Source organism: Vanacampus margaritifer, chromosome 6 (genome assembly GCF_051991255.1).
Source record: "Vanacampus margaritifer isolate UIUO_Vmar chromosome 6, RoL_Vmar_1.0, whole genome shotgun sequence".
Lineage (NCBI taxonomy): Eukaryota > Metazoa > Chordata > Actinopteri > Syngnathiformes > Syngnathidae > Vanacampus > Vanacampus margaritifer.
This window is the reverse complement of record NC_135437.1, coordinates 17,316,341-17,335,153: the sequence shown is the minus strand read 5'-3', so window position 1 is coordinate 17,335,153 and position 18,813 is coordinate 17,316,341. Positions and strand designations below refer to the sequence as shown.

Here is an 18,813-nt window from a genome sequence, read left to right as displayed (position 1 = left end):
TGACACGGATGGACACATGCACAAACAAAACAAATGTTTACCTTGAGGGCAGGCGAACTCATGGGTGACAGCGCTTCTGGTTGGTTGCACACCATCAACTACTCCTTGAACAGCAGCTGACTTCCCACTGAAAATCATAAAGTAAAATCATTCTTTTGAAATATTTTTGGACATTGAGAAAAGTTAAGATATATTATGCTTACATATTGCCCCCCCCCCCCCCTTTTCTTTTTTTTTAAAAAAAAAACTATTTTAAACAGTTCCCAGGTGTCCCATTTTACACAATCTGGCCGAGCTAAATTGTTGTTTGATGTGCTCATAGCTGTGTAGATTATATAGTACAGTTTAAATTTCAAATGGATTGAAATTGGGTCACACTCACTTGAAAATGGAGGCTCTTCACCCAGCCAAAAGTCATGGGCAGGGAAATTACAGTATCGTTTTCTTGCCATAGTGAATTCAGCCTGTTTTGAGGGGGCGGCCCCCAATCTCATGCAAATGAGCCCCTTCTGTGTTCCAATCTGTTCTTCTAATCTATCATCTCTCTTTATGTTTTGTCACAGTGTGAGAATTTGTTTTTGGTGTTTCACTCAAACACCTAATTGAGAACTGTGAGGCAGACCTGCGAACCACTAGGGCACCGCGCTGCCATCATCAGATCAAGTTTTACAAATAGCACTCATTGCTGTGGGCAGTTTGTCCCTCCTCTCTTTTTAGTCGCCTTTACTTTGTGTGCATCTGCTCCTCGCACACACACACACACACACATGTTATGGAAAGGGGAAGGGGTGGAGTATTTCAACTAGTGTTGGTGAAACCTGCCTGTCCGCTCATAGCTGAGGAGGCGGCGCTTGTGGGGCGTGGGACTCCAGACAAAGAGACACACTCACTCACACACACCGCTCACCCACACACACACGACTGAAGTCGGACAGCTGGAAACGATCTTCAACTCCTGGGATTACTTTTTCTTTCTTTCCCCCCCAGCTAACAAAGTTGTCAAAAAAAGGGGGGAGCTGAGTGCTTTCCAGCTGTGTGGATCCATAAAGTTGTGTTAGAATATGCTGTGCGTAAAAGTGCGTGCGTATTAGCGTGCTCGGGATGGAAACTAGGGGCTGGCTTTGCTCTTAGCTATCCGCCATGGGGGGTTGCCATAGTTACCCCACCGCCACCAAAGTGGACGGCAACGCTCCTCCTGACGTCTGCGATGGCAAACTGTAAGTTGCGCTTTAACATTTTCTCGCTTTCAAAAAAAAAAAAAAAAGAAGCAAGAATGTTCTGCAGATAAGAGCGTTAATGTGTGTGTCGCATAGTTGCGCGATGGCATCAGTGGATTCCTCGGGCAGACGAGTCGTGCAAAGCGAAAGCAGCGAGCTGAAGTTGTTGCGCAAATGTTTGCTCTTTGAATACATGCTGTTGATTCCGCCTCGGCGACAGGACAGCAGGCAAAGATAAACACGCGTCACCTCCACTTGCCCAGTGTTTATGTACAAACACGCCATCTGTGGGTCCACTGTGCGTTTGTGTGTAGACCACCTCTATAGGCCCAGAGGCCTTGAAGGGGTTCAAGGAAAAGAAGACCAGGCAGGACAGGATGTTCGCTCCATTTCCTTCTACCAAGCAGCACAGTTCTTTAAGGGAATTTCCACTAAGGGGTACCAAAATAGGCACAGTGGACTAATGGTTAGCACATCTGCCTCAGAGTCAAGAGATCCCAGGTTTGACGCTTTTTTTTCATTACATCAGCATGACTGTGAAGAAAAGGGACGACCTACCTGAAGCATCGAGCGTGTCTGTTAAACTTGACATGATGGTGGAGCCCATCTGCGTCACAGTTGCGAGGTTCTGGGTTCGATTCTCGTCCTCTGTGGACTGTGTGTGGGGTTAGCATGTTCTCCCCTGCTTGCGTGGGCTTTCTGCGGTTGCTCTGGCTTGCACCTACAGCCCCAAAACATGCAGGATAGGCTCCAGCGCACCTGGAAAGCGGCATAAAAAAAAAAAGATGGATAGATATTAAAATAATCATAACACTGTATTAGGGATTTGTTGTGTCCATGGGCAAACATGACAAAATCTACAACATAATGCAAGATCTGGATTTTTTTGTGTGTTCCTTTTGAGAAAAGTGAAAAATGAAGCCAGCAGAACAGTTTTATTCAAATTATTTAACGATATTTTTTTTCTAGGGTCGATAAACATAATATTCAACATATTCAAGCCTGTCATGTTTTTATTTTGGGGGGGGGGGGTTGTTAAATATATGAACCTGGCATAGACACACAAATGTCTGGTTTACAGTTCAGTTTTTTTTTCTTTTTTTTTTTTTTTATCTTGATGAGGGTCATATTCTCCCATGACCATTTCTGGTGTACCAATGAAACAAACACAGCCTGAGAGTTAAAACACAATAATTAATGGATTAACTATGGGAAAAACTAACCAATCATTTCTTTCGCCCTAAATCAATCAAGGAAATTGAAAAAAAATAGAGATAAAGTTGCCAGCCCCTTTTGTGTAATGTATCCTACCTTTCTGAGCGCACTTTTGTTGGATTTTTTTTTTAAAAGATAATTATTACTTGATTTGGCAACCGTTGGCACCATATAGTGTTATCATATAATATATATATAATAGCAATACAAAATGTAATCTATATAGGTACAGGTAATGCTTTTCCCTGGAGATTTTGTATTTAAAACAGCACTGCGATTCAATTGTGAATTGAATACTTCGAGATGGGAGTCCCGTGTGAACTCTACCTAGCAACACAAATGTGTGACATAACTAAAGTGAAGAATCCCAACAATTCCGTCGATCTGCATTGTTACGTCTGCTAGATAGCAATCAAGCAGTACTTTTGTCTTCTTGTCACTCACGATGTTCTCTGTGGATCGTCTTTATTGACACTGTAGTATTTCTTCATCAGAAAATATAATAGTTAATTTGTTATCTGGCTGATATGATGTCAAAACATTTACTATGCTATCTAACAGTGGCAACGCGCATTGACACAACTGAACGGCACTGCTTGGTGGAAATGTGGATTAATCACACTCTCAGCCACCTTGCTGACCTTCACGTTGGGCTTGGACCATTAGACTAATTCTCTCTGGGAGCGAGAGCTCCCGCAGAACAGATAGTAAGCAAGGCGAGGTCAGAACAAGGAAACGACCAGCTGCTGTCTAAAAGCAGTTCGGCAGCTGCATGATTGTATTGCAAATAATGCAACTACGGCGGTACCTCGTCTTACGAGTTTAATTAAAGCTTGTAACTCAATTTACTTGGACAGTGGACAGGGCCGCGGATAAATTCAAATTCCAACTGGAAATGAACGGTAAAACTTATCACCAAACAGCACATTTTTACTGTCCATTATGTTTCTCACACATTTTCAAAAGGTGAGTAGTTTACTATACAGTGTTAAATGTCCCTTTAGATTTGTAGATCATAACTTGAAAGTCAACAGATAGAGCTCGACTTCAGTTGATTAGTGTATGTCACCAATAGGCGTGCTTTGAGATACGATTTTAAGTTGTTACATAATCACGCTTGTATCTCAAAACACTCTTATCTTAAATCCTCTTTCTCCATTGAAATAAATCGAAATGCAATTAAACTATTCCAGACTCCCACAAAACACCCAGAATGTGATTTTTACACTTGTTTTTCATAAGAAACATTCCACTAAACACTATACTGTACAGTAGTACTTATTCACCCATTCACTCTCAGCCGTTTTCACTGAAGCAACCCCCCTTCGCTCCCGGCTGTTTTACTGGATTTTGACTGATTTTGCAAAGCCCACAGAATATTGTGTTCTATTTCTATAAAAACATGGACCCTACCAAAAGAAAGATTAGGGTCTCTTCTTTCATCAGAAAAAAAAGTGTGTTTGTATCTGTTCCCGTTTTGCAGCAATTAGCATTAGAATATAGCTAAGTTTCAACATTATTCACAAACCAGTTGAAAACACTGGGGAAAAGAGCTTGTTGCAACGCGGCCCTGGTTGATCTCTTATACTCTGCTGCTACCAACTGGCCATTTTTTTTTGTAATAACTACCATTGCTTTAAGCGACCTCTTCAGGTCAGAGGCTGCATCAAAGTCTACTGTATGCTCTAGCATATAAACACACACCCCAAAAAATTGGGGGACAGTGGCAATATTTAAAATAGAACGTTTTTATACGTTTTTGGGAGCAAATGAGTTAAAAATGGAATTTAAAAAAACTAATGTTCTATCCACATTACCTGCAAATACAGAAAATGAAAACACAAAACACGTATGTGTCTAATGTACTGTATCCTTCCTTATTCTCATTCTGTGAGTCTTCTTGCAAAACAGGCTTAATGGCACATTACTGCCACCAACTGACATTATCCTTCCACTGCAAGGAAACCAATGTGAATTGAAGCGGCCTGATTGTTAAGTGCGATGCCGCCATCGAGTTGTGGGGGTCTGAACGTACTCAGATTTTGCTCATATCGCAAAACCAAAAAATTGGTCAAGCAACAGCTAGTATTTTTCGAAACACTACTAAGTCAAGACACTCTTATCTCAAGGCATCTTACAGTCCCAGGGCCTTTCCCATTTGTTTGTTTACGTTGCAATCACTTTGGCAGATCCCATATTTAAAGCCAAAATTTTTGTCCTTATGTGGCTACAAGAATAGTACAGAATTTTCCACACCAATCTGAACAGGACCACAAATGACAAAGTACTTGGTATTAAATCATCCATCCACTTGGCACTTTCCATCTAGTCTAGCCCATCTGATTTTAAACAAAAGGCAGCGTGCACCCTGGACTGCTCACCAGTTAATGACTGGGCACAAAATGACAAACAACTATTTACATCTATAGACAAAAACTATTCAAAAATCTTTTGGGGAATAAGCTGGAGAAAAACCAATGGAGATTCAAACTCAGATCTGCTGAATGCGAGGCAGACCACCATCCTTGCATCCTTGCAACATGATGTGTAAAAGCCTGTCTTTGCTGCAGCCTGGCTCAGTGCTTTGCATGTGCAGTATTCAAATGTTGCCAACTGTTACAGCAGAGGGGATACTGCGTTTACGACAGTACTGACATACGATGTTTTGACGTCACTAATGTTGCGCAATGAATTTGTTTGTTTTCCAGACTTTGGCTCGAAACAAAAATTTGTGTAGAAATTGGACGTGAATGCTTTACAGCTGTCCCTTAAAGTGGAAGTCAACCTTAAACAATTCTTGACAATAATATGTTATACGTAACCTCACTCGTATAAACATGACATTCTGATTAATATTATTTTTGTGGAATAAGAGTTATGAAGCAAAATCCAGCCGTTTTTATCCATCTCTGTTTTGTCACTTGCTGTCAACTGAAGATGACATCACAGTCAGGGCAGGCAACGACCAATGACAGCTCACCTCTTTTCTGAAGGTGATTGGTTGTTAGCTGAGACCGGATCAACATTGATGTCATCTTCAGTCGACAGCAGGTGGCAAAATGGCCGCACCTTGAGATGGATAAAAACGTCTGGATTTTGCTGCTTAACTCATATTCGACTAACACAATATTAACCAGAATACCATATTTAGACCAGTGGGGCTTTTTTTCGGGAAGGTTGACATCCCCTTTAATAACTGGAAAGCAGAATGAATTTAGAAATGCAGGAAAGGTCGAATTCTCGACTGAGTGCCCACATCACACTGCACAGTTGCCAATGTACAGTATGTGTAGTTATCTCCAGAGCGTGAAATGTATCGTAACCCCTGCTCTGTCCTTCAAAGGGGGATCAACAACAACATCCTGCAGTCACGTCCGTACCTCCAGCAGGAGCACGTGTGCCAGCACATCAACCATATGGACATGTGCGCGCTCACGTCGCTCCCGCCCGGCGTGGACAAGGCCGAGTGGCTGGCCAGCAACAGTGAGCGACTTCACTTTCAGCGACACGCTGACTAAAGATGATGCGCTGTTTCATTTTCGCCCCTCTCTCCGCAGCCGTGTCGTTTTTCAAGCACATAAACCTGTTCTCCAGCGCGCTGTCAGAATTCTGCACCCCCAGCACCTGCCCGACCGCCTGTGGACCAGGCGACACGTGAGTTAATGGTGCACGGCGCTGCGAAATGGAGCCGTCAGATAATATGGTTATTTATGCCGTCGTTATTTTGTGAGGTGAACCTTTAAAAGTCGTGTGTGTTTTATGTGTATTGCTGCCGCCACATAAAAAGAAGGTGAAACCCAGTGAAGCGTTATGGAACAGTTTAAAGAGAAATGCAGTCAACCCCCGGCTATTCGCAGGCCGCTTTTTACACGACAAATTTGAGTTTTGGTGTGGAATCTACATTCAGCTATTACTATTTTGCAATTTTTATGTGCTTTTTGAAATGCCCGAATTCAACAATGTCAAGCAAATTTCCTCGGAGATCCATTATGACTGTCAACCCATATAAATGTATGCTCGCTGAAATCAGAAACCAACAACAATAACAACAACAAAAAAACAATAATTTGGTCAACTATTACTCGATGTTAAAAGTGAGATTTAAAAAAAAAAAAAACTTCCAATATATGTTATTAAAAGTGAAGACAATTTGCAATGTTGATGTTTTAGCAATAGACATGCACAACATGATTTGCTTTCGCGGGCCACAAAAAATAATGTGGAGGGCCGAATCTGGACCTCTGGCCTTGAGTTGGACACTTATGCCCTAGATGAATGATAATTATACTAATAATAATAAAAAATATATTTTTTTAAAACACAGTGTATCCCGGCATACTCTGTTTGGCTCTTGCTGACTCAACTACTTTTTTTTTATGTTTAAAAATGTTGGGGGTTGAAATGATTTTTTTAAGTTAATTAAAAGAATAGCTGCTTGTTAAACCCTGAGTCTAAAAAAGACTGCAAACCGCAGAGCGCACAAGCCCCCATAAAGATAGTAAATGCAGAAATTGACACTTGACAATTAGTGAAGCATACAAGCAGCTGACATTTTGCTGATCACAAATACTAACTAAATTGTGATGTCACTATTCAGCTTGTTCCAAGGCACAATTTGGGAAATAGGCAGCTCATAAAAGATTTACTTGGTTGCTTCATTTCACACCCAACTACAGTATTTGTACAAGATAAGCCATCAATTTTCCTAAATATGTCCTCTTTATTGACTATGCTTTCTCTCCTTGATTTTTTTTTTTTTAGAGTTTATGTTTGGACTGACGACCATGGCAGAAAGCTGAAATGTTCTGCTCCTCTGTACTTTGACTATGCCATGTCCTACATTCAGGACCTTCTCACAGATGAAGAGGTGTTCCCCACAAAAGCAGGTAAAGACCTGAACGCACGCGCCAACTTTTAATGCCTTGCTCACTCTCTTTTAAGCACCGTTTGGATTTCAGGCATCCTCAATTTAAACCACCAACTCAATCAGTGAAAATAAATAAAAATAGCCCTACAAAATTAGTAGTGTTGTTCCCATACCGTTTTTTGGCCCCCGATACTGATTCCGATACCCAGCTTTGCAGTATCGGCCGATACCTAGGTTTTTCTTTTCTCAACATGAAAAAGCTGTTCTGCCATTGGTTCAGAACATTCAAGGGCCAATAGGATATCTTAGCTCGGCATGCAGTGAACATGTCCCACATCAGTGAATGTCGTGTATGAGCAAGACACAAGATGCTCCATCCAAAGTCCTATATTAGCGTCAGAATTGATGGTATCGGCATGTTACTTGTTAGTACTCACCGATACCACTGTTTTAAAGCAGTATCGGTGCCTCTGCCGATACCAGTATCGGTATCGGAACAACACTAAAAATTAGTTTTGACATTCAACACGAAATTGGGTGGTAATGTATGTTTTCAATCGTATATATATATATATATATATATATATATATATATATATATATATATATATATATATATATATATATATACTCTACTACAACAACAGCCCAAATAAATAAATAAATAAACAATGCTTTATATATTTATATGTTTTTTTGTGCGCGGTCAGCCATTTTGTTTTGAAGGCACCATTTTGGGTGAATTCCAGGACTTTGATGAACTCCTATTATGAGCCCCAATTGGAACCGACAGATGGAAGATGATAAATCACAAAACTTTTTTACCAACGTGATGTGGGCTGGACGTCAACGTTTGAGGATAATAATAGCTTTGAGTTACACTAAACAGGCCCATATTTCACAGAGTAATTACTTTTGTGAGTAAGCTCATCAATATTCAGTATTTACACTTTTCCTTGATGGTGTGCCATGATGACATTTCTTTAATGTAACATGCGTGCCTCGGCTCGATAAATGTTGGCGCACACAGCACCAGGAAATTTGCCAAAAATCCCTCTTAAGCACTCACCTTTCAATTTCAGGCTCAGTGTTTCCCACCGGCTTCATCTTCCTGGTGCAGAAGGTGTTTTTGTTGCTCTTCAGGACTCTGGCCCACATCTACTGGTCCCACTTCCGTCAGACGCACGCGCTGGGCCTGCACCCGCACCTCAACACGCTCTTCACGCACCTCACGCTCTTCTGCCGGCAGCACGCGCTGCTGGATGCCGAGGACACTGAACCGCTGCAGGACCTTATCTCGGCTCTGGGACTGCAAGGAGGAACCTTGGACAAGAAATGAAATGAAGGATTACTTTGAAAGCCGTGCCCTGGTCAGCCGTATCAGGCTCCTGTTGTGTATAGTTGATGCTGTGATTGAAATCTTGCTGGTCATTAAAAAGCCACGATGTTATTTAATTGAAAGAAAAAAACACCCACAGAATCAACGGACTTTGACAATCCAGTTAAACGTGTAATTGTGTTGAACATGTACTCCCGCCATTAAGTATGATACAAGATTGTCAAGACGCATGATACACACACAGTATATCCTCTGCTGAATGATGTATGGAATGACTTGTGTTTGTATGTATTCTACTTGTGCCAGAAACACGTGTCTGAAAAATAAATAATATGTAAATAACAGTTTAGCCTTTTGAAATGTCATATGATCAAACTTGTCATTTATCCATCCATTGTTTACAATAAGGGTTTGTCATCATTAGGATATCGTGTAAGTCAATCAGAAGCAACATACAAACAACCATCACATACCTATGGACGATTTAGAGTCTTTAGTGACCCTAACATGCATGTTTTTGAGATATGGGAGGAAACTGCGCGGCTGTGCTGCCTCAAATTGCTCACTGTTGGAGAAACAGCGCCACCTCCTGGCAAAAGCCTCAGCAGTAATCCTCAAATAGTCAGCAGCCAATCACACAGCGACACTTCTATATACAGTAGTTTTTATTGTATGTATTACTTTATCAGCAGTGATGCTGGAGTTGTATGTTTGCATTCCTGTACTGATGAATGCTACCAGTGATGGAAAACAGGCTGAGTTTGATGATAAGCTTAGAAGCAGAACTGGTATTTATTGCGCCGGAAGTACGTGGTAGAATGAAACAACAATAACACAACAGCAAATAAAAGAAAACAGAAAACTAGAAAACAGAAGGGAGTGTACACCGCAAAATTGTCTTCGGTGTTTAATAGTGTTAATGTAAAGACACCAACCTACTAATTAATCTTTTTCATCAATAACAAATTTAGAAATGCTCATCTCAATTCCTACGCCCAAATTGAAATGTCCTAAACTCTAAACTGCAAATGTCCAAATATGTTGTCCAACTATGATGTCATGGCTCACCTGTTTTCTGGGTTTGGTCACGTGACGTTTGCAACGTGAGCTGGTGGGCACTCTGGCGTCAATTTCAGTCGACAGCAGGGGGCAGTGTGGCATAAAATGTCAGCCACCTCGGATGGCTGAAAATGGGTGAAATAATCTGTTTATTTCTTATTCCACAAATCAAATGCAATATCATGTTTAGACTAGTGGTGGCATATTGCAAAAACATTTGTGACTTGAGTTGTGCTTTAAAATTGTTCAATTCATTGGAATTTCAGCCTCTCATCAGTAAATATATTCAGATTTCTGTAGTCGTCCATGAAAGCAGACTAATTACCAAAATAAGACATTTTCAAAATTTGCTTTTACTGTGGAAATTATTATTATTTTTTTAACAATATCTTTATTTTTCAAAATAGAAATACTAAACAAAACAACCAAGTGACACATGTAGCGTGTTTGCATACAGAATATGTTCACGCGAGTATCAATATAAAATTAAGTTAAAAAAAACAACGGTATATCCAATTCAATCTTTTACATACATATAACATGTCACTCTAACAGTGCAAACATTAGGAAAAGAGAAAAAAAGAAGAAAAAAGAAAGAAAAAAAAGGAAAAGAAACATCAACATTTTGCTTATTTTCTAACAGTTGTTTCAGACCAAGCAGTAAATGTGAAAAATAACATCAACAGAATAATCAATTATTAAACTAACTAGACTAAGTGCAATTTCTGCAGAAATTGCGTGAGAATGCTGAATGCTAATAGCTGAATGCTAAGATGAATGCTTATGAAGCAAATTGAAAGAAAAATTATGTGAAAATTACAAAGTATTAGTTGATAAATTAATAAAAAGAACACTTGAACCTGAGATGCGTGAATTTTTTGAAGCAAGTTGAAATTTATGTGGAAAAGTGTTATCTGAAAGTACCCTCCATTCATGGATAAGTGGAACGAATGATATCCAATGAGAAAATGCACACAAAAGTCACTCAACAGCACCACCTAGGCATGCAGTACCCTCTATTCATTTAGACCAGTGGTGTCCAAACTCGGTCCTCGGGGGCCGGTAGTCCCGCAGGTTTTGGATATTTCTCTCCTCCAACACAGCTGAAGCTCATCAGCAAGCTCTACTAAGCCTGATAACAATCCTGTTGATTGAAACAGGTGCGTTGGAGCAGGGAAACCTCCAAAACCTGCAGGACTACCGGCCCCCGAGGACCGAGTTTGGACACCACTGATTTAGACGGAAAACTGGAACTAATGATAACCAATGGAAATATGCACAAAAAAAAAAAAAATCACTCAATAGCGCCACCTAGCTTGACGCATACTTGCGTACTTTTACTTATGAATAGTGTCACAGTTTCATCTTGTGACAAAATAATCAAATGTCCAATATTTGCTATTAGGAGGGTTGTTTCAAAAAACAAACTAATCAAAAGAGGACCAACAACTCGGAATAAATGCTGTTAGGAATCAGTCCTCTTATGCAAAGGGTAAGGTACACTAAGATGCCAACACTGCTCGTATATTTTGTTGGATGAGTTTTGTGGCATATGTTTAGCCTGAGCTGCGGCTAACGGCAATGGAAAGTGAGCTTGCGAGTGTAATACTGTAAAGTGCTGAGTCAAAGACACCCAACAATTTAGCAGTTTAATTAACCACCTGAGAGTACAGGACGTTCTTCTAAATCTGTTTCACAGTCTGAGCTTGTCACATGCGTGTTGTCACCTTTGTCCTCCTTTCGCTACTAAAACATTGAACGGGAAACTACTGCTGAGAATCAACCTAAACGTGTTAACACTTTTTGTCACCCTCATAAATAAAGAGTAGCCGCCTCCAGTCCTCTCGTTTCATGGGTTGCACCTTTTTATGTACATTTTATAGACTCATTATTACCTTCTCAGGGCGAAAGTTTGTAGGCCTTAGGACATCAAACCTGGGGTGGGCTGGAATTCTCTGCTGACCTAAAACCTACCAAAAAGCACGTCATCAAACTGGTTGGCGAGCAGAAGCAAAACTTACATTTCAAAACACTTGCATGCTGCCCTCCCAGTGGCTTTATTATTGTTAAGCTCACATGTTGGTTTCACAAGTTCATGAGAATGTGGGTCAAGTTAATTTCACTTCTTTAAAGTCATTTTTGGCTAGAGGTAGCAAAATGGTTTGTTTTAATTCTAGTGCTGTCAAAGTTAAAGTGTTAACTATTAATTAATCACAAAAACGTATCGCATTAATCATGTATTAACGCAGATTAATCACACAATTAATTTTGACCGCATATCTTTTAGCTGACAGCGGATGGTTACGCTAAAAGTAGCACAGGTTGTGTTTGAGCAATAAACATAACTACAGGCATTAAAGTAAGGCATTTAATAAATGTTTGTGTATGACATTCAGAATATTTGTTCATGTCAAAATATTGGGGTCATTTTTTCCTCATTTTAAATCATGCAAGTAATTAACTGATTAGAAAAAGACGAGGATGAGCATGTGCAGTGGGTCAAATTTTTTTTTGAAAACGTCCTCAACATTAAATTTCAAAAGAACACATAACCGGTGCTCTTCAAATTTGGCATGCAAAAAATGTTGATAAAAAAGCCTTTTTAATTAAGCGATTAATCGTGATTAATCAAAATTCTAAAATGTGATAATAAAAAAAATATCGTTTGACAGCTCTAGTTAATTCCCATGAAAACTTTCCAGCTTTGAACATCCCTATTGCTTTATCTATTGAATGCAACTTTTAAATTAAATGCCTGGTTACTTCAGTGTGATTTAACTCACCTCAATGCACAGTTCACTATATGACGCCGGTGTTGTAGAAAGCTTGTACAGGTGTTGTTCAAAAGATTGTTGCAGGACATAGTAAGCATTCTTCCTCCTCCTCCAGTCCTCATCCTCTTGCTCCCTCCTCAATCAGACTTTCTAAACAAGAAACACAAATGACTCCAGCTGCTCCCCCTCAAAACAGCACTTGTCATCTAGTGAGAAGCCACATTTTCAAACACAAGAATTTCTTCAAAGTAACTCGTGGTACAATTGCTGTTGTTTTATCCGCACAAGCTGCCTTGCTCCAGTGCGAGTGCGACAAAGAGGCTTCTGTGACTCCTTTACGCCGTCATGTGTGCGCTGCTGACGGCGTGGACGTGTCTTCTATTCGGCCTCCTGCCCTTGGAGACCCAGACTCGGGTACCATTGAGCCACAACCTCCAGAGTACCAGACACAGGTAAGATTTATCAGCTCACACCGTCGCCACTAATCCGTCATAAAAAAAGAGGCAGCGATGAAAAGGACAATCACCGTTTGTCTTGGCCAAGTGCGCACCTAGCTGTGACGTGTGTACGTAACCATGAGCAAATATAGGAACAAATATTAGCTCGATGTGTTTTAATAGCTTTTCTTAGTTAATGTAGTTTTGATCGTCTGTGATTATATTTCGAGTAAATTACCAACAACAACAACAACAGTAAAGTACATGTAACGTTAAACGACTACCTGGTTACTAGTGGTTAGGACCCCAAAAATGGTTTCTCTAATTATGCCGCTTTATTTTAAGACGATTATTTTCCGAGTGTTTTTAGTTATTTCTTGTGGTTTCACGTATGAACTAAAAAGCACCGTTATATTACAAAAACTAAATGCGAATAATCTTAATCTTAGTTTACTTAGTTTAATCTTACTATTGTGTGTATATTATCTATATATATATATATATAATTTATTTATTAGCATTTATGATCAGGCACTCTTTTTAAATCATTTTTTATTTTCCAGATGTTCTTTGGTGTCTCTTCTATTTTCACATGGATACACTGAAATGTTGTTTTTAATAACACAAATGAGTCAAATGTAGTTACAATGTAGCCTATTTTTAAATGATTTACTATCAGGAACTAGCCATAGTTTGTTCCACGACCAAGATCGCACCCTTAGGACAAAATGTTTTCTTCATAAATGCAAGTAAAGAAATCAAAAACCTTCACACACTTTAACATTGATAGGATCACCTATATTAAACTTAGAAATTACTCTCTTAACAGAAAGGCTCTGAAAACAAAAAATATTTGTAAAAAATAAATAAAGTAAAAAAGTTATTTGGATGTATATGAAACCCCAGGCAGTATTGGTTTTGTTGTTGGTTTTTGTGTTGTTGATTTGTTTTCTTTATGTTTTACACTAGTATATTAATACATAAGGTTTCATTTTGTTTAATTCGGGTATACTGTTCTGTACTTATTCTATGGTTCAATAAAGCTGATTACAAACAAAGAAAGAAAAAAAGATCGTACCACACTTTACTTACTTATTGTAAATCAAATCACTGTTCCCCACTGAAATGCTATCAATCTGTTCCAGCCCCAATAAACAGCACCATTTTATTTTTGCGTGTGTTTAAAAAAAATGAAAAATAGCATGACACTACAGTATTGAAACCAAAATGAAATGGAAGAAAATATAAAAAAATAAACCTTGAAAAAAAAGTTTATTTACAGTATGTAATGTATAGTATTTGTGTTGGATGTATGCCTTTTAACTCATTCACTGCCATTGACGACTAAAAACGTCAAAAATTAATTTGGACTATTTCTATTAGTTTAACCCTTTTTTTCACTTTTGTTAACAAGAGTATGAAAACCTAATATTTGTTTTCATTGTACATTTAGAACAGATATCGAATTTGCGATTAATCATGAGTTAACTGGTGACGTCATGAATCAGAACGGCCGAACAGAATAAAAATGCTCCATATACCGGTAAATGCCTCAATCGGAATGAAAAGGCTGAATCTGAATGGAATTAAACCCTAAACCGGTTTCGGAATCACACTGGTGGCATATTCCTTTTGTCAATCCAAACGAGCGTCATGTAAACAGTTAAATAACAAACTAAACTAAGCTAAAACAACTACTGTGCTAAATGACGAATTAACTTCATCTTTATAAACACACAGCTGCCATGGGGCTGATCTGATTAAAGGAGGGGCGATCGGAATGGATCATGTCACATGAAGTAAACAGGTGACCATAGATCGTCATTCGATTTCAATTGGAATAATTAAAAAGTCTCCATGTAAACTTGTGCGTGAGCGTCTGGGCGTGAGTTGTGGCCTACAGCAGCTCCTAGTGAGTGATCTCATTTCGTACTCGACTGTTTGGTCTGTACAATAAATGGCTGAAAGTGCATTGCCGACTGTGGCTCTCCTGGCCACATTACAGTACTTGTCTCATAATGTCAACAAAGATGGCTACTGGGATGCAATCAAGAGGATTCGTGACAAACAATCACAATAGCTTCTCAGACGTTGCAGTGGAGCCCAGCAAAGTAGTGAGAATGAGAAATGAGGTCATTCCTTTCAGAGGCCCAGAGGTGAGACGGAGGTGAGGGTGATTTAACGGGATTTGGGACAAGGACACATGTACTTAGCGAGGGTCCGTCTCACAGTAAAAAAAAAAAAAGAAAAAAAGGAAGAAAAAAGCCTCCCAGTGAGACAAGTTAGACCACAACATATTTTATTATGTTAGTATCCTCAATAAGTAACAATGTAACATTTGATTGAAAAATAAATCGCATATTTATGTTTGTAAAAATCTGTTCCTGGTTTGTTTTTAAATGTTGCACGGTGAGAACTTGTTCTCAAACTATTACGTAAGAGGAGAAAAAACGAGTTTCATAAAAGTTTGCACCGCAGGGGGTCCGCTGAAGATCAGCGGCTGGTGGGAAAGTGGAGGATGGAAGTGAGCGTGACGGATTTAACACAATACCGTCACTGGCAACAACAAGTACTGTACAAGGCGAAGAAGAAAGTAAAACATGGACATATTCTCTTGTAATTAAGCACTGTGACAGAGGAAATAACAAATGGAGCATTACCAGGAATGTGGAGAAGTGAAATTTTGGAGCTCCAAAATTTGGAATGTGCTTTCCTGCGAGCCTGTACGGGCAGTTGCGTAGTGGAAAAGTAGGGTATATTACTGTTTATTTTTTATTAGTTTTTTCATGATGGGTAAAATGCACATGAATTTTATGCGTGTGTGCATGTTGGCAGTGAGTGCCCAAGTTTGCAACAAGAAGACAGATCAGAAAATTAGGATAATAGTTTGTAGTATATATGGGATTTAAACTATTATTAGAATCAATTATCAACACTTTGTGGGTGGTGTTTATCACCAATAAATACCGGGGTGTTTACTGTACTTTGGAACAAACATGAATAATTCAATCATAGAATTCAGTGTTTCCCACAGATTTGAAATCCACTAGGGTGGGTGATCTCAGTCCTGTTACTACGTCTCGTCTAGCCTCACGATCCACAAAATGACGAGGAACTAACATTACATGCGGTATATCCCGTTGCAACACGTTTAAAAAAAAATATATATATATATATATAGAGAGAGATAGATATTTGATACATTTTCTTGAAAACTTCTTGCCAGTTTACTTGGGTGGGTATTAACATGGCGTGGGAAACACTCTATACTAGATAGCTTGCATTGATATCAACATAAAAAAAAGGACGGCTTCCCTATTCAAAATAACTTTATATATATATATACAGTATATATTTGTTTTACTGTATCATGTTTTAATTAGAGTATAATTGTTTTTGGTTGTCGACTGTCGTGCACATTCGGATTCTGATGCTAACACCCGAAGTAGCAAGATAAGCTATATCAAGCAGCAACATGACAAAAGTTCAAATGGATTACGTTGAGCATTTGGACCCAACAAATATAAAATGTGATATCTGTGTCCATTAATTTTCTATCAGTAAACAATAGGACCACTTTTGCAAACCTGTGAGCTGCCAACAAATCGCTAATGTGTTTTTGCTATTCTAAATTGAAGCATTAGCATGATAGAGGTGTTAGCCTTTACTGTTTCCTTTGAGTTAGCTTATTAGTTTTTTTTTTAAGTGTGGCCTCAACAATGTCCTTAACCTACTTTTCAGCAAATATGTTCAGTCTTAGCATGGATGCAGCCTTTAACAGCAGAAAATGGGTTGGACAGGTTGGACAAGGTGGATTAGCTCTTTCACTATGGCGTACCTTACTTCCCAAGCTACCGCACCATTCATGGCGAAAACGGTCACATTTTAATACCATGCTGTGCCCAGCCCACAGCATTTATATGGCATAGTCAAACAAGTTTTGCAATTTGTCTAGGATTGGGCAAATTCATTAAGTCCGTCAATGTACAATTGTGGAATTTGCCCAAAATGGCTGACCAATGGCTGTTTTCATGCAAGTTGTTACGATAGACATGTCTACCCAATTTTGTGTTGAGGGGTGAAACCGGCGTTTTTTATTTGAAACTCTCCACTTGCCACAATCAAGTTTGTGCTGGGCACCATTAAAATGACAAAAAGATTCTCTTTGTGTTTTCCAGGTCATCCAAATCCTCCAAACACATGACACCGCCTACATCCCATTACGCCATCGCCCATGACGACGCCATCATCCTGGCAGAGAGCCGTTTCATCTGGCGGGTCCTCCTAACGAAGGAGCCCCCGCTGAGGTGGTCCGAATTGAAGCATGAATCACGGCCAGGCGCTAGAAGTAGGTACCGAGGACGTCGTCACGCCAACGGCCGAAGGGCCCACGGGCAGCTGATGAGGGCGGGCTGCGTCCTGGGCACCTGTCAGGTGCAGAACCTCAGCCATCGTCTCTACCAGCTGATTGGACGCAGCGGCAGGGAAGACTCCTCCCCCATCAACCCTCGCAGTCCTCACAGCTACGGCTAAGACTTGCATTTAGTTGAGATTTTAATATTCGTCGTAGAACTGTGCTCCATTTTGGATGAACTTCTATTCGACCCGCTCAAGTGTTTTCAGTGCACACTCCCCAACCCGTTGCTCTCTAACAATAACCATTGATTATGACTTAGTCAATACAATTCCTGGTTCCAGTAGAATTGGTATTTAGAGTATTTAGAGTGCCAACACATTCTTTCTTGGCCCATGTGACAACTAATTGAATAACTAGGATCAAAATGGCTTTCATGCTTGGAGTGCTCAGTTTTGAGATTGTCCTTAGATTGCATAGGTGTACCTAAAGTTGTGCCTTAGGAGGAGGACAAGACTAGAGGCTTTTGAACCACAAAACAAAACACACTTGCGCACGCACACACTATAACAGACAAAAGAATCACACATTTTTTGCAAAATTTTTTGGGGATGGAAATTAAACCTAATTTATCCACGCAATTGACATTCTTTATTGCAATGAGTGGACGGAATGATTTTCAAGGCTTTAACACTGTAAGCCTTTGATCCATTTTCATTGAAGCATGTAGGATTACTTAAGTGTTATTTGAGGTGAAAAGTTGCAAGCACTGAATTGGGTCTGTTATTAAGTTTGACTTCTAAAGCACTGTTATTTAACTTTAAAATGTTCACACATTACTGAAACCTCGTTTTTCTGTTATGAGAGATGTTTACCTTAGTTTACTTTTTTTTCCCTTCATATTATGTAATAAACCACCAGAAAATCCCCTGTGTGTGTTTTATGGTTTCTACATCTTGTTTGTGTTGCAATGTTATTGTTTTTGATTGATAAGAGCAACATTTATAATTGGGACAATTTCTTTCTCTCACACAAACACACCCTTATTCACATGTACACGCACTCACCAAGAGGAAATTCCAAAGCTCCTGGCATCAAATTTGTGCATTATGACATTGCAAATGTGCCAATGTTCCAAATTGCCAGCACCCTCCATTAACTCATTCACTGCCATTGACGGCTATAGACATCAAAAATTCATTTGGACTATTTCTATGTTTCACTTCTTTTTTTCACTTTTGTTAACGAGTATGAAAACCTAGAATTTTGTTTTATTGTACATTTAGAAGATATAAAATGTGTGATTAATCGGGAGTTAACTAGTGATGTCATGTGATTAATTACAATTAAAAAATTTAATCGCCCGATGCCCCTAATAAAAAAATGATTATTAAAAATGAGGTGCGTCAATTAATTTTTTAAATTGTAATTAATCGCATGACTTCAATAGTTAACTCGTGATTAATCATACATTTTATATCTGTTCTAAATGTACAATAAAAAAATTATTGTTGACAAAAGTGGAAAAAAATAAAACTAGAAATAGTTCAA

At 39.1% G+C, this 18,813-nt stretch overlaps 2 protein-coding genes across 3 annotated transcripts; both read left to right on the top strand.

Moving 5' to 3' along the window:
- The first annotated feature begins 878 nt into the window (after positions 1-878).
- LOC144054327 (MOB kinase activator 2) lies at positions 879-8,982 on the top strand. 2 transcript variants are annotated; one of them, XM_077569653.1, is made up of 5 exons: positions 879-1,217; positions 5,776-5,915; positions 5,990-6,086; positions 7,194-7,318; positions 8,382-8,982. In XM_077569653.1, the coding sequence occupies exons 1-5, from the start codon at positions 1,141-1,143 to the stop codon at positions 8,636-8,638; spliced, it is 696 nt and encodes a 231-aa protein (XP_077425779.1). In that variant the 5' UTR covers positions 879-1,140; the 3' UTR covers positions 8,639-8,982. The 2 variants fall into 2 exon arrangements, with proteins under 2 accessions (XP_077425779.1, XP_077425778.1); XM_077569652.1 differs by lacking the exon at positions 879-1,217 and adding an exon at positions 1,260-1,718.
- Positions 8,983-12,594: 3,612 nt separating this feature from the next.
- adm2b (adrenomedullin 2b) lies at positions 12,595-18,190 on the top strand. The gene is made up of 2 exons (XM_077569654.1): positions 12,595-12,923; positions 17,087-18,190. The coding sequence occupies exons 1-2, from the start codon at positions 12,817-12,819 to the stop codon at positions 17,439-17,441; spliced, it is 462 nt and encodes a 153-aa protein (XP_077425780.1). The 5' UTR covers positions 12,595-12,816; the 3' UTR covers positions 17,442-18,190.
- The last annotated feature ends 623 nt before the right edge of the window (positions 18,191-18,813 follow it).